The 17,449-nt window shown below is 32.9% G+C and overlaps 1 protein-coding gene across 1 annotated transcript; it reads left to right on the forward strand.

The window, feature by feature from the left end:
* Nucleotides 1-12,432: 12,432 nt before the first annotated feature.
* LOC108358253 (uncharacterized) lies at nt 12,433-13,781 on the forward strand. The gene is made up of 2 exons (XM_017609473.1): nt 12,433-12,504; nt 12,884-13,781. Coding segments are annotated over exons 1-2 (900 nt in total). The 5' UTR covers nt 12,433-12,502.
* Nucleotides 13,782-17,449: the final 3,668 nt, after the last annotated feature.

The raw sequence follows: 17,449 nt of genomic DNA on the forward strand, positions 1-17,449 counted from the left end.
TGTTAAGGACTAATAAACACTCGATGACATCCTGGAATTTCGTCCTTCTAACTTTATCAGCTTAAAAAATTACTTATTCGTCCTTGTGAATCCAAAAAATTTATTTTTTTTAATTCTAAAGAAATTTCCTCTTTCATTTTGTACCCATACNTAAATCAATTTTTTTTTTATAATTTTAATTGTTGCACAGGTCTCTAGCAATAATTTGGCTTTAACAGATTGAAAAAATATCAATTAGTCGACGAGTTATAGACAAAAAACCATATAAACAATGTGCTGAAAATCGGCATTTGACTGAAAAGTTCGAAGGTCGATAAAAAAAAAATTCGAACTAACATAAACAAACGCCGCAATACTGGTCTTCTACTTTAGCCTCTATTTTCACCCCTCACTCTCAGAATCGACCTAACTTTTGCTAACCTGAATTGGTTCCACAGTGTTATTGTTGCTTTTCCACAATAAGTTTTCATTAAAAAAACGGCCTCAAGCTCATAAAAATTGATGAATATAATTGTTATAAGGCCATAAAATGATAATATGATAAATGATAAAATAATAATAGAAATATTAACAAAAACCAACAACGACATGAGCAAGTGAGCAGCGGAATAGCTGCGCTTGATTGTAGTTGGCTTAACAAGTGAAATAGTGGAAAAAGCAACAAGAATTAACAAGGCGAACTTAGCACAGTGCGTAATCAATTTTTGAAAAAATTATATGTTAAGGACTAATAAACACTCGATGACATCCTGGAATTTCGTCCTTCTAACTTTATCAGCTTAAAAAATTACTTATTCGTCCTTGTGAATCCAAAAAATTTATTTTTTTTAATTCTAAAGAAATTTCCTCTTTCATTTTGTACCCATACTTTTATGCTACATTGCATTGAATTTTTTGGAATTAATCATATCTTTGAAATACAAAGTCCTTTAAAAGCAATGCTGACGTCAGAGAGAAAAAATAAAAGCGCCACTTTAAATAAAAATTAGGTTTCAAACCCATTTATTTATTATCTATTTATTGGTAGGAGAGCTTCTCAAACAATATAGAAGTAATTTTTTCGATTTAAGTTGTTGAAATGTAATGAATATCTAAATCCCGGGTCTAATCCCGGGATGCCGGGATTGTGATAACGACATGTCGAAAATCCCGGGATCATAAAAAACGAAAAAATTAACACCCCTAGCATGTATGTATGTTTATATATATGTGGCAACCACATATTACCGAAGCTACCAATTGTACAAAACAATTACCTCGAGAATGAAACAGCAGCAGAAAAGCTAATTGTTTTTGAATATTTTTATACCCGAGCGCACGTGTGCACAAGGGTATTATAACTTTGTTCACATAACGGTTGTTTGTAACAGGCAAAACGAATCGAGATAGATATAGACAAATGTATACATAAATGATCAGAATCAAAAGAGAAATCGATTTAGCGGTGACTCTCTGTTCGCCCGTCCGTCCATCCGATAACTCGAGTAAAAATTGAGATATCTTAACGAAACTTGGCACGTGCACTTATTTCGGGTGTGGGACGGACGGTACTGAAAATGGGCGAAATCGGACAATAACCACGCCTACCTCCCATATAACGGTAATTTTCAGAAATACGAAAACTGCGATATTTTAGTAAATACTGAAGATTATTCACTCAAAATGGATATTTACAATAATTTTTAGACGAAAAAAAAAATATTATAAATTTTTGGCAATTTATTAAAAATTTATGCTAACAACAGTTCTTTACCAAGAAATACATTTATGGTAAAATTTTGGAAAACGGGCGTGGCACCGCCCACTTATGATCAGATATATGTATCTCGGTAACCGTCGTATCGATTTGTACCAAACTCGGTATGGCTATTGCGCTTTGCACATTAAAACAAAACGTTGAAAATTATTGAAATCGGACTAAAATTACGGCCGCTTTTCATATAACGGTAAATTTCAGAAATGCTTGAAACTTCAATATTTCGAAATTTAAGGACGCTAATTTACTCAAAATTGATACACCCCGGCTTACCATCTAGCGGAAGGTTTCGGAAAGGTGAAAAAACATATATTTAATACTTGCGCCGGGTATTTAATGTTCGGCTCCGCCCGAACTTAGACTTTCTTACTTGTTNAATTTTGGAAATTGGGCGTGAGTATAAATTAACCTTCACATATGAGTTTATTTCATTATGTCTAACTGAACGTTTTATCGAAGATGTTTAAAATAGGGGTAAAAGCACCCCGGCTTACAATGTAGTGGTAGTTTTCGGAAAGGTGGAAAACATATATTTAATATTTGCGCCAGGTATTTAATGTTCGGCTCCGTCCGAACTTAGACTTTCTTTCTCTTTTCAACTAGCGAATGAGATACACGTGTCTATCAAGTATTGAATTTATATTAACAATAAATAAGTTTGGATTTTAAGCAAATTCAAATACTTTGAGTTTTACTAAACCTAGGAGCTTCATATATATATACATACATATGTACATATATACATATATAAATATTTATATACATATATATATATGTAGATTGGCGCTCACACATATGGTCGATTATTTGACTGGCAACGTTACATTTGTATGCATTTTTTCTACAATATGAATCAATTGTCCATTATATAACAGGAAATCTTGGGTTTTTTTAGATGATGTGATTAGGCATGGTCAAAGAAAGGTTTTAATAATTCCTTTGATTACAAAGTTATAGGCATTCGAATGTGCAATGGCTACGTTACACTATTTGGAAGTTCAATGATGGGTCGTGACGGAAAGTTTGAAATTTCTACGAAATGGGTAACGAATATTGCTAGTTTTTTCAGGATGTCTTCTACAATGAATGGAAGAGGACATCTGCATACTCAACTGTTGTAAATTTTAGGTTTTTGACAATTTTTGCTCATGAAATTTGAGCACTGGTAACGTTACACAAAACACTGGCCACGATACACGTACGGCTCGCTTGAGCAAGGTTAAACCAAAAGGCTTTGCTCATCCATTTTTTCTTTGCATTCCTATTCTGTCATCATAACCAAACCGTTGAGCTAAAATTGAGAATCTTCTATTGAAGAATTAAAAAATATAACTCGATTATCTTATAAGTTCTAACTAGGCCAAAATTATCCTACAGTCGGTAAATCTTCGTATTATCATCGCAAATAATATTTGTTAACTTTATTCAAAAAGCCTCTTATGTTTATTGTAGTGATGAGCGAGTTCGAGATATTTAAACGATCGAGAGAATCGCCATCGCTGCAAAATTACAATCGAATCAATAGTCGACTCGCTGCCCGACTGTACAATCGAGATGTTTTTTCGATAGTTTCGAGTCGGCTGACTTATTACTGACGAGATTGTGTGAACTAAATTGATAGCTTTCGTAGCCTTGCGCATGTGTGTATTAAGTAAATTTTTTTTTAATTGATATTCGAGCGTTATTTGAAATATACATACATATTTACATATGGCATACAAATTTACATGTTAAAAATATTGTTCGGAAGCTCCAATTTTTACGGATTGAGAAATTGTTGGGTATGCGGGCTAAGGAACCTTTACTAAAAATAACGTTTTTGATTTTAATTACTATTCGTAACATTAAAACACGTCGTTTTATGTCTTCTCTATAAAATGAAAATTAATAAACAATCCCTAGATGTCTGTACTCCCAATATTTACTATTATTGATCTCATTTATTTATTAAGCAACCAACAAGGATATACTTATTTGGTTTTTCGTAGTAATTATACATACATATGTATTATTTTCAATGATTCCATTTTTTCTTATAAAAATTGATTGCATGCAGGTACAAAAAAAGTTGTCATGTTCCATAATTGTTATCGCATGTTAAGCGCGACTGGCATTTCGTCGCCAGAGTTGTTTTAACAACCGCTGGCCAGCAGCGAGGCCGAGACTATTTGGTTGACTGTTAGCGAATATCTTGCGAAAGCTATTTGAACAATCGAGACAATCGACTAAAACATCTCGCACTCATCCATCACTAGTTTACTGTCTTAATAGGCATAAGTTCATCTAAAGTACCATCCCAGTAGAAATTTTATGCATACGACTTCGCTGTTGGTAGCATGAACTTGTTGATGTGTATATATGCCAGTATAAATTAACCTTCATTTCTATTTAACACGCGTGGGGTCTCAGAGCGTATGCATACTCTAACCATACACTTGTACTATTGCTGTATGCATATGGCTGTATTAATGTTTCAAACAAACAACAATAAATTTTTACACGATATGTATCCCCATATGTAAATGATACTTTTCTGCTACATTTTAATATATGGTACATACGCGTACATACAAAAAAAACTGCATTTACATATGTGATCGCACCACACGTCCGTTCACTAAAATTTTTGTACAGGACTGAAAATATTACAAAAATACCACTGCTGCATAGTGTAAAATTTATCAAGAAATGTACTTAGAACGTTTGTGGAAATTCATGACGTCGCATGAATTGTTCACACTATTTCACTGATACAGCATGCATACTTCATGAATGCATACAGCCGATTCCTACTGGAATATCCTTTTTACTTTTTAATCCTTTCTGAATCATTCTTTTTTTCCAATACCATCAAATTCAATTTCAAAACCGATACGGTGTTTTCTACAACTTCGTTTATCATAAACGCGAGACAGACGAGCATGCTTATAGAGATAAACTAGCACACAAATGCGCATAATAATTTCACCCTAACAGACGACAGTAATGGGGATAGAATTTTGCTTATGCTAGTAGAATTTTCCTTTATTTCGTTTTAATTCATTTTTTATAAGTTCTATATTTTTTTAATGTTGCTTTCAGTTAGTTGTTGTTGATTCTTTAATAAAATTCAGCTCTAAAAATTTTAATTAACTAATAGTAAAATAAACAAGTAAGAAAGTCTAAGTTCGGGAGGATCCGAACATTAAATACCCGGCTTAAGTATTAAATATATGTTTTCCTCCTTTCCGAAAACTACCACTACATTGTAAATCGGGGTGCTTTTACCCCTATTTTAAACATATTCGATAGAACGTTCAGTTAGACATAATGAGAAAAACTTATGTGGGCGATATCACGTCCATTTTCCAAAATTCCAAACAATGTTACTTATTTTCAAGGGATTGTTTTTATCATCAATCTTGAGTAAATTAGCGTCCTTAAATTTCGAAATATTGAAGTTTCAAGGATTTCTGAAATTTACTGTTATATGAAAAGCGGCCGTAATTTTAGTCCGATATCAATAATTTTCAACGATTTGTTTTAATGTGGAAAGCACAATAACCATACCGAGTTTGGTACAAATTGGTACGACGGTTACCGAGATACATATATCTGATCATAAGTGGGCGGTGTCACACCCATTTTCCAAAATTTTACCATAAATGTATTTCTTGGTAAAGAACTGTTGTTAGCATAAATCTTGAATAAATTAACTTTAATATTTACTGATTTATCGAGTATTTCGTATTTCTCTAAATTACCGTTATATGGGATGTGGGCGTGGTTGTTGTCCGATTTTAAAAATTTTCGCCCATTTGGTATGTTGTACCAATGCCAATAACGGTGCCAAGTTTGGAAGAAATTGGTGCAGTGGCTACCAGGATATATAGACATGTAACCATAAGTGGGCGTGTGGCCACGCTCATTTTCCAAAAATTTATAATATTCTTATTTTTCGTCTAAAACTTATTGTAAATGTCAATTTTGTGTGAATAATCTTCAGTGGGTACTAAAATATCGCAGTTTTCGTATTTCTGAAAATTACCGTTATATGGGAGGTAGGCGTGGTTATGTCCGTTTTGCCCATTTTCAGTACCGTCCGTCCCACACCCAAAAGAAGTGCACTTACCAAGTTTCGTTGAGATTTCTCAATTTCTCTTCGAGTTATCGTGTGCACAGACGGACGGACGGACAGAACCGTTTTCCGGCTAGATTTAGCTGGTTGCGATAGCAAACAGCCGTAGAAATTTCGGTTTAGCCGGTAGCCGATTTGTTAATCGTTTTGTAAAAAAAAATTAGCCGATTTTGTTATTTGCCTTGTTTTCTTAAAATTCAAATACAATATATTTTGCTTTACTGCATTTGTGCTTAAGTGCACATTTAAGATACCTACCCCAAAATGTGCATCCGCGGCTTTATTTTTAACATTCATAACGAATTTATTTTTGTTATTTATATTTGTTATGTTATATAAACCTTGCATACATAGTGCATACATGTTTATCCGTACAAATCGCGTGCTGTGGTGTTGATGGATATTCAACATTTGAAAGCAAATTTATATGCCTGGGTGTAGCTGAGTGCGCAAAGATGCTTGGCGCAAGTTGTTGAGATCCGGAGATGGTTGGGTTCGAATTCCACTGCAATCAACGTGCAATTAATTATTTTTTTTTTGTTTTTGTCTTGATTATTCACTTCACGGATGCTTTTTCAGTACGAATTGAATTTAATATTTACCAATATACAGTACTTTCGTTGATGTTTATAGTAAGATCAATTACGTTTCTATTTGATTTTAATTTGTTTCCCCTCAGTGTATAGATAAATAGATACCATTCGGAAAAGAACTTCGATTGCAGAAATTTCTACGTAGTAAGTGCTCCTCCATTACTTGGTTTCATAGGTATTCGGATAGGGAAGGTATCAATTACACTGTGGAACAAATTCAAGTTAGCAAAAGTTTGGTCGATTCTGAGAGTGAGGGGCGAAAAAAGAGGCTAAATTAGAAGACCCGTATCGCAGCGTTTGTTTATGTTAGTTCGATTTTTTTTAATCGACCTTCGAACTTTGCAGTCAAATGCAATAAATTTCTTCCCCTTCTTCCTCGTCTTCCTCTTTTTTGTTTCCAACCACCGCACAGGTAGGTAGCGATTTTTATTTATTTCGTACAAGCGAACTAATGTCAAAAATAAAGATTCAGTTAAGACTCGAAACACAGCCGAAGATGATGTCTTTTAATTTTCGCTCGGTCGTGATAAAATTCGCTATTAATTTTTTGGAACTTATTTCATTTTGTGAGTGATTTAATTAAGTGCATCGGTTTCATAAAAATAACAAAAACAACATTGTATAATATATATTGTATTAAAAATGTCGGAACCAAAATTTAAAATGGACCATTTTTGTAATGTTTGTGGACGTTTCATAGCAAGCGATGAAAAATGTGGCAATGCGAGTGATTGTTTTTTGGAAGCCTATAAACAATATTTCTCGCAAGAGTTTATCACTGACGTAAACTATGCCCCTAAAAAAGTTTGCTTTAATTGCTATTCAAGTGTTATGCAATGGAAAAGTGAAAAGAAGAAGGCTATGCTTTTGGTATACCAATGACGTGGTTAGACAACAGCCCGCATCAACAAGAAAATTGCTATGGATGTATCAACTACCATAAAACTTTGAATAGAAGGAAAGCAAAGAATAAAACTTATGTAGCAGTGCCAAGTGTCCAATTACCATTACCGCACTCAGAATTCGTTCCAGTACCAACATACCGAAGTATTGATCTTCAAACAGATATCAGTACTACAACCGCCGCTGCTATATCGATGCATTTCTTCTTAGAATACGACCCTGGTGAAGGTACATCCTATGAAACACCAAAGGACCCAATCCTAGTCACACAAAAGCAATTGGATGCAGTTGTTGCAATTTTGTGTTTGACTCAGAAAAAATCAGAACAACTGGCATCATTTTTGAAAGGAAATAATTTGCTGGCAAAAGGTACCAAAGTAACAGCATATCGAAAACGCCAAAAAGAGTTAGAAAAGTTCTTCAATGTGAATGATGCAAAAAATTTCGCTTATTGCAACGATATCGAAAAGTTAATGGAGACGATGGGGTTAACCTATAAAAAAGATGATTGGCGTTTATTCATCGATAGTTCACTAATAAGCTTAAAAGTTGTGCTTTTGCACAAGACGAATAGAATGCCTTCTGTTCCAATTGCATATAGCATAGCACTGACACTAGTGAAAATTTTGATAATTTGAAACACATTCTGGAAGTAGTCAAATATAACGAACACCAGTGGCGAATTTGCTGCGACCTTAAAATCAGGGACCGTAACAGTTACAACTTTTATTAAAAAAATCACTCTTTAACAATTATTTTTTTACTTTTATTTAATTACTCTTTAAATAACCGTTATTTCTGACTTTTATTTTATAAATCGAAAATAAAAATTATTTTTGACTTTTATTTAAATAATCTGCAAATAACAGTTATTTTTGATTTTTAAATTATATGTCTTAAATAACAGTTATCGAAGACCTTTTTTTGAAAAAGTCATAAATAAAATCCTTCACTGATCTTTATTGTTTCAATCATACTTATAAAGGTCATTTGAATAAGTCGTAGTAAACTTTTGTTTTCCAACACCTTCTTAACTGCGAAAAATGTTAATGACTTTTATACGATTGATTAAAAAAATAAAAGTCGGTCACTGATTTATATTAATGACTTTTAAAATTAAAAGTCACTGACTGATTTTTATTGATTACTTTTATAAATAAAACTCTTCAATAACTGTTATCTAAGCCATATAATATAAAAATCAAAAATAATTGTTATTTTGGATTTATAATATAAAAATCAAATATAATTGGTATTTTTTTTAATTTTGCATAAAAATTGCAAATAAAAATTTATTTTCAAATTTGAGTTTCGGTGCAAAACAAAATCGATTGGTATGTTTCACTTAGTTGTAGAACATTTCCTTCATAGTGAATTTTTCCATGAAAGTTTTCATCAATAACTGTTATGTTCGGTCCCTGCTCAAAATAGTTTCATTGATTACAGGCTTAACAGCATCTGACCGTCCAAAATATCCGTGTTTTTTGTGCAATTGGGATTCACGATACGGAGAAGGTGTTAAAGGAAGAAACCAGTACAAACAGCATAACTGCAATAGTCGCATTGGACGGAAATGGCCTAAAGACAATAGGCTACACGAAAGTCCTGTTCCTGAAATGAAAATTTTGTTGCCGTTGCTCCAACTTGGCATTGCTAAAAATTTTTTGAAATGTATCGCAAAAAGACCTGCAGTATTCAACCGCTTAAAAGACATTTTCCCAAGACTAAGTAACGCCAAAATTCAGGAAGGGGTTGTTAATGGTCCCGACATACGGAAACTAATGAGTCGTCAAGATTTTGACCAAGTTCTGACAGACCGAGAATTAAATGCATGCTCGCATTGAAAGCAGTCATTGAAGGACTTTTGGGTAAAGAACCCAAAGACAACTACAGGCAATCTGTTGCAAACATGTTGGCAGCTTTCGATCAAATTGGGGTTAATATGTCGTACAAATTCATCTCTTGCATCAGCATCTTGATCAACTCGCTCAACAGTTGGCAACTGAATCTGATGAGCAAGGAGAACGTTATCACCAAACTGCGCTTCCATTTGAAATAAGGTAACTATAGAGTGAGCATATTTTGAATTTCTAGATTTTTGTAATATCTTTGTCAGAGTGCACAATTTAAACATGTTGAAAACTATTTTCGTTTCAGGTACAGATTCCTCTGTCTGTCTCCAGATGCAATACTCGCTGTAATTTGTTGGTGGTATAAAAACACCTTTTAAGAAGAGGAAGACGAGGAAAAAGGGGAAGACAAAGATGAAATTCCAGAATATCTGTTGGACGAAATTATCGACCTTTCTGATGATGATGACGATGACCAAGATATTAGAGAGAGCAGTGATGTTGATCCACAGCCATTGCGCATACTTACAAGTGACAAATGTTCTTCTTCTGCCTGGAAACTGCCTGGAAGCTACCAGGAAATTACCTGTCAAAATGTATAACTATCCTGCCAAAATGTTAGACAGGGTGTATAAAGTGATGTAAAAAAGGCAAAAGTTATTAAAATAAAGTAAAAAAATTGGCAAAATATGCATTTAGTTAAATGGATTCCTGAATTTATATGCCTTTTTAGTATTTTAAAGCGTTTTGGTCAATAACTATTACACTTAATAGAACTTTTTTGCTGTTTTTGTCAGAGTCTGTATAAATTTTTTTTATANTCGCATTGAAAGCAGTCATTGAAGGACTTTTGGGTAAAGAACCCAAAGACAACTACAGGCAATCTGTTGCAAACATGTTGGCAGCTTTCGATGAAATTGGGGTTAATATGTCGTACAAAATTCATCTCTTGCATCAGCATCTTGATCAACTCGCTCAACAGTTGCCAACTGAATCTGATGAGCAAGGCGAACGTTATCACCAAACTGCGCTTCCATTTGAAATAAGGTAACTATAGAGTGAGCATATTTTGAATTTCTAGATTTTTGTAATATCTTTGTCAGAGTGCACAATTTAAACATGTTGAAAACTATTTTCGTTTCAGGTACAGATTCCTCTGTCTGTCTCCAGATGCAATACTCGCTGTAATTTGTTGGTGGTATAAAAACACCTTTTAAGAAGAGGAAGACGAGGAAAAAGGGGAAGACAAAGATGAAATTCCAGAATATCTGTTGGACGAAATTATCGACCTTTCTGATGATGATGACGATGACCAAGATATTAGAGAGAGCAGTGATGTTGATCCACAGCCATTGCGCATACTTACAAGTGACAAATGTTCTTCTTCTGCCTGGAAACTGCCTGGAAGCTACCAGGAAATTACCTGTCAAAATGTATAACTATCCTGCCAAAATGTTAGACAGGGTGTATAAAGTGATGTAAAAAAGGCAAAAGTTATTAAAATAAAGTAAAAAAATTGGCAAAATATGCATTTAGTTAAATGGATTCCTGAATTTATATGCCTTTTTAGTATTTTAAAGCGTTTTGGTCAATAACTATTACACTTAATAGAACTTTTTTGCTGTTTTTGTCAGAGTCTGTATAAATTTTTTTTATAGATATTAGTGTAACCCTGTAGCAGATAAAATCAGGTGATCTCAGCTGTCGGGCATTTCTGCAAAACATCTGATTCTTTTTTCACTTGTAAGTATGCACAATGGCTGTGGATCAACATCACTGCTCTCTCTAATATCTTGGTCATCGTCATCATCATCAGAAAGGTCGATAATTTCGTCCAACAGATATTCTGGAATTTCAATTTTTCTTCAAAATCAACACTGAAAAAATTGGTACATAAGAAATGAGAAGTAAATTAATATTAAGCTGGAAAACGCAAGTTTTGTATTATGATTGTTTTCTTTTCAAATGAAATTTATTGAAGAAACTGAGAAGCATATTATAGATCAAACAGAAAGCAAAAAAGACTTAGTTTAGTGGAAATATTTTCAAAAAGCATGAAAAAAAAATTTCCAACATTTTGCTTCATAAGCACTACAAAAATTTTCTAAAAAAATTTTTTTTTTTTTTTGATTGTTGCACAGGTCTCTAGCAATAATTTGGCTTGAAAAAATATCAATTAGTCGACGAGTTATAGCCAAAAATACCATATAAACAAACAAAACAAAAAATTCGAACTAACATAAACAAAAGCCGCGATACGGGTCTTCTACTTTAGCCTCTATTTTCACCCCTCACTCTCAGAATCGACCTAATGTCTGTGGAGTTGGCATACGGTATGACGCAAAATGGAAAAAAAAAAGTTGTTCTGAGTAGCCTTCCAATAGTTCTAGAGTTCTTGAAAAGGAAAAAAAAAGTTCTGGATATTTTCACACAAAAAAATTTATTTGAAAATTGGGTATGCCAGATTCACGCAGCATACGACATGTGGCAAAAAGGCAAATAAAAAGTTGTTCTGAGCAGCTTTTTAATAGTTCTAGAGTTCCTGAAAAGGAAAAAAAAAGTTCTGCAAAATTACGCCAAAAAAACACTTTTTTCGAAAAAGTCGAAAATGTTAAATTAAAAAAAAAAAATAAAAATTTAACCTGTTCTGAGTAGCTTTTCAATAGTTCTAGAGTTCCTGAGAAGGAGAAAGAAAGTTCTGCAAAATTACGCCGAAAAAAACACTTTTTTCGAAAAAGTCGAAAATAAAATTTTTGAAAGAAATAAAAAATTTAACCTGTTCTGAGTAGCTTTTCAATAGTTCTAGAGTTCCTGAGAAGGAGAAAGAAAGTTCTGCAAAATTACGCCGAAAAAAACACTTTTTTCAAAAAAGTCGAAAAAGTTCAATTTTTGAAAAAAATAAAAAATTTTATCTGTTCTGAGTAGCTTTTCAATAGTTCTAGAGTTCCTGAGAAAGAGAAAGAAAGTTCTGCAAAATTACGCCGAAAAAAAACACTTTTTTCTAAAAAGTTAAATTTTTGAAAAAAATAAAAAATTTAACCTGTTCTGAGTAGCTTTTCAATAGTTCTAGAGTTCCTGAGAAGGAGAAAGAAAGTTCTGCAAAATTACGCCGAAAAAAATACTTTTTTCGAAAAAGTTAAATTTTTGAAAAAAATAAAAAATTTAACCTGTTCTGAATGAATTAACATCCAAGGGAACTCAGAATCTAAAAAGAAGAAATCCTACAAATATTTCAGCTAACTCAACACAAAAAGTAAAAACAGATCATGAACTTTTTTTCAATATTTATTTATTTATTTATTTATTTATTTAGTCTACAGAAAAATGTTTTCTTACAGACAGTTGAGATAAAAAGATTTAGAATATTTAAGTATGTGTGATACATTACAGAGTGAAATAATTATAAATATTAACTTGTAAAGATAACAATGATATTCAATAGCAATTTGGGTAGCTGGCGAGGCCTTGTCTCCAGTCTACTTTTGTGTGCGGCGGGCGGAAAGACCTAGTTTCCGCTCCGCCCTGTTTACAGGCCGTTGATCATGGTCGGAAAGGCCGAGCTTCCGATCCATGTTCCCGTAGTCGTTACTTTGTAAGTGAGGCAGGCGGAAAGTCCTAGTTTCCGCTCCACGCTATAGACGAACTGTTGGGCGAGGTCGAATATGATTTCAAGAAATTTCAACGAGTTTGAAAATTGGGGTGGAAAAGTGGATGCGAGAAAAATTGTAGACCTCTCAGAAGAACAGCTAGATGAAGAAGATTTGGTAAACCACAGTCAGAATTGTTTCGAGCCGCCTGTTCAGCATTCAACCACCCATGAAGAAGAGGTGACTCACAATAATGAATCACTAGCAAGTTTATTGTTTCCCACAAATTTTGATAGCAAACCAATTGAAAAACTTCCAACTCCGACAGAAGAACAACTCGCAACTCCGACGGAAAAACAAATTTATCCATATCAAGGAAACAATAAACAACCGGAAAAAAAAGTTCGCAGAAAGTCTAGGTTGTCATATTTAGAAAAATGTCCTAACTTTGATGACCTGAAAAATAGCTCCAGCATTGGTTTGCCGCTCATAATAAATGGTAATCTTTGTAAACCATTCAAATTCGAGGACTCAATATTATCAGTAAACAACACTTGTGCTTTCGACTCCATCTGTCAAATCCAAATGGAGTGCATGTCCACATCGTCAGCATACAGAAGGATAGTTGAAGCTCAGCAAATAGGGATGGCTCGACTGAATTCCCAAATTTTAGACAAAAAGGCCGTTCTTGCAGATCACTATCGTTTGCGGGCTGAGATACTACTTGGAACTAAACTATTCCAAATTCAAGAACGTTTACGATACACCAAGAAACTTGATGCGCAAATAAATGCAATAGATCTATCGCAACAGCTACTGATCAACTGTCCCAGTTTCCAACAAAACGCAACTTGCTTGATTTGCGAAGTAAAAAAAACTATAATAGAACCAACCTTGAAAATTAATATGAAAATCATTTTCAAAAGCGGTTTTCAGCCATCTCCTTTGATTACACGTTGCATGATTTTGTTATAAGCATTTTCTGATCAGCAACTAAAAACTCTTTTTGCGTTTGCAAAAATCGTTATTAAAAATTTTATTATATTTTTTAAGCCTTAATAAATTATGCATTAATATTGAGCACTTTTTTAGTTTTTAAATATTAAACAAATTCGCACTATATATCTTTGGTATTTCTTAAAAATATTATCCGATTTTATTTTCTTAGGTATGTTGGAAACCTATATGATAATTGGTCTTGACTGAAACATTTCCCGATAGCTCCCGTTTGATACGGATCCTGCGAAATAATTTTTAATGTACACATTTATGTCATTTAAGTTTTTTTGAAAGAGGTGGCAACTCTACTCAAAAATATGTAAATGTTTCTCCAATACCTTCCGTTTGATACACATATTGTAATATTTGGTGTGAATTGCATTATTCATTATTTTTCAATTTTTTACCAGGTGGCAACACTAATTAAAATATTTTTTGGTGTAAATTTTCTTAAATATCTTTCCCAAATACCTTCCATTTGATATCTACATACAATACTTTACTTGCATATTTAAATAAATTTTATTTTTCTGACAGGTGGCAACTCTTTCAAAAATAGCCAAACTTCACAGGAACACTCTCCGGATTTCTATGAAGCTATCCTGGAAATTTTAACAAAATCCGCTGAGTGGTTTCGGAGTCTATAAGCTGCATAAACACATACATACATCCTCTTTTTATATATAGATAAACCTGTTTATTTTTCAGCTTTTATTTTGTGGAATTTAACTTTTTTCTAGCAGGTTTTTATAAAAATCAGAATTTTTTACTCGAAAATATGTAGTTGACAGCACTGGCTCTATTACACTTCTTAAAATAGTGGTTAATTTTGAAGTAAAACGTAAAATTTTTTCTCGTTTGTGTTAAAAAAAATTAAAAATTTCTTAAATAGGGCTAACGTTCAGTTTTCACTACGCATTATTTAAAAAAAAAACACTATGCTGGGCATTAAACACTACACGTGTCGTCGTGTTTCTTTCCACATTGCATTTTTAGAATGGCATAAATTTTTTGTCATTTCGTTGCATGGCGGAAATTCGATTTAGGAATTTATGAATCATATCATTGTTTTAGTATAGCAAAACTTTATCTCACACTTTTTTCAAATAACTCTAGATATTGAAACCGTTATGAACAATATACATATGTATGCAACAGAGCTGGGTAATTTTTGATTACGATTACATTTTAATTACGATTGCTTAATTGTAATCCTTAAATTATATACGATTACGATTACTTTAAATGTAATCATAAATTCTACCATTATGATTATCATAATTGTAATCTAAAAAATTTAAGGACAAAGATTACTGTAATCATAATCATGAAATACATTTCTAAGGGGAAAACCACACAGGCCTGTGTTATTTTTGATTATGTAGTACTTGGATGTGAAATAACGTGTTTTCTAAAATTTTTCAAGCAGATTTGCGCTCTAATGCAACGAACGTACTTATTTTAAGGAGGATACGGAGGGCATTTTTGCTCAAAAGGAGGACAGAGAAGGACACAATTTTTGAGGAGGATAAATGGCGTTTGAGGAGGACAATCCTCCTCAAAGGAGGACGGTTGGTCAGCTTAATTTAGTAGATTCCTTATGTGACAACTATGTATCATGCATTGCCAGTGGCGTAGTCAGGGGTAGGATTTGGGGGGATAGATCCTCCCCCCTTCGTCAGTGAAATTAAACTTGTTATTTTTGAATTAATAACACAATACTATTTTACCCTTCCGATTTATAATTTTTTATTTCAGACTGATGACAAATTATCTTTTAATGAATATATAAAATTATTGGTTGGTGGATTATGTATTTGAATATTTGCGAAATACACTAGGCCATTTTGCTTAGTTCCCCACAGTGTTGGGAAATAATCTATAATCTATACAAAAACTGTACTTTTCGACTGTAAATTGTATCGACTTTTTAATTTGCTCATATGCATGCATGCATACATAGATTCCCTTTAAGACCAATGCTTTGATGGTATTCACGGGAAAGTTTATGTAGGTACATTTACATATTTTACACTTTTAACATAAATGTCAAGGCAGATATTTTAAGATACACTTCTTAACAAACAAATTTTTTTAAAGTTATTATGAATGGATAAAAGAGTCATCTTCTTTGAATTCAGTACTAAAACTTGACATTTCAAGTGCTTATCAAAACTTTATACATGTTAACTAGATTGGCCATTTATCTTAAAATTATATAATTTTAAATATTTGTTTATACAAATGCAGTTTAACAAAACCCGTATAAATCCAAGGTTTAATCTTTGCGCAACACTAACAAAATCAACAAACTTTCGTAAAGCTTTTTAATTAGATTTGACATAAATACATATTTTGAGTATGCAGTTTTGTAGCCCGGCCAATTCAAATAAAGCGCATGTTTAAAATACATACCTGCGACTTATCGTTGATTTTTAATATGTTTTTTTGATGAAGGCGTTGCTCATTTTCTTCATTAAAAAAATCGACGAACATACTTAGATAATATGGAAGAAAATTACCGACATCGTCAAAAATATCCCATACGTTAACTCTAAATCACAGGTACTTTAAATTTTCACTTTATTAGACTAAAATTGAATCAGCTAAAAAACTGCAAAATATTAAGAGATACCATTGAAATAGAAAGTTCGAAATTTTTACGAAAGTTTGTCGATTTCTTTTTAATGTTGTTCAAAGATTAAACTTATTTTCATTTAGTGTTTGTTAAGGAGTAAACTATATTTTTATAAACATATAATTCAAATTAAAATATAATAAAATAAATAGTCAAATCTAGTCAATATGTGAGTGTCGTAAAGCTATAATATTTAAGAACATCTCTTTCTTAATTAACGATGACACTGTTTCTATATGAAGCTGATTTCAACATTTTGTTTTAACAAAATTTAGTATCGAAAATATTCTTTCAAAACATGCCTAGGAATGTGATATAATGGTTCGCTCAAAACCTTTTTTCAAAACTTATAAAGGCAAAAACGAGAAGGCGAAGACAAGAAAAGAATAAAAAAATTTCCCGCAGTGAATTTTCACATTTTTAAAACGGTATAGTAATTTAATTTTTTAAATTTAAATAAACCAGAGGTTACCAAAACTTTTTTTGATTTGCTTGACCTTGGTTTGTCGGTCCAAACAGGAATTTTTATTTACGGTTGATGGATAGCTCGTTTCCAATGGATGGTGGCAAGAAAGTGGCTGACTTATGTGTAATGATTTTGTATTACCGGCTTATGGTGACTCAATTTCTGTCAAATGAATAGTCCAGATTTGATGCTCCAACTTCTTTATTCTACGCAACAACATGGCTGGGGATTTGCCAGAAGGAATGTGACGGCACCTTTTGCCTCTATTAATTTCCACTGAGGGGTGAGTATCGACTCCCCGAATGTCGCCAGCTTTTAATACAAGCTTTTAATCCACGTTATTTACTTGGTTGTAATTCCGTTCTTGCGAGGGCTGATGAGCGTGGTTCGCTTCGTGTCCAATTCCAAAAAAAAAAATATATTTTTCTAGCCTCGTGGGATGTGACCACCGATTCTTTTATCGTATGTCAGTGTGGGCGTTTTCATAGTGGCCATGTCAATTCGTGTCAATACCGATATGATGGTTCGTGTCTTGAATAA

This window comes from Rhagoletis zephyria, unplaced genomic scaffold, assembly GCF_001687245.7.
Source record: "Rhagoletis zephyria isolate East Lansing unplaced genomic scaffold, Rhagoletis_zephyria_1.1 Rzeph_scaffold_00226, whole genome shotgun sequence".
Classification (NCBI taxonomy): domain Eukaryota; kingdom Metazoa; phylum Arthropoda; class Insecta; order Diptera; family Tephritidae; genus Rhagoletis; species Rhagoletis zephyria.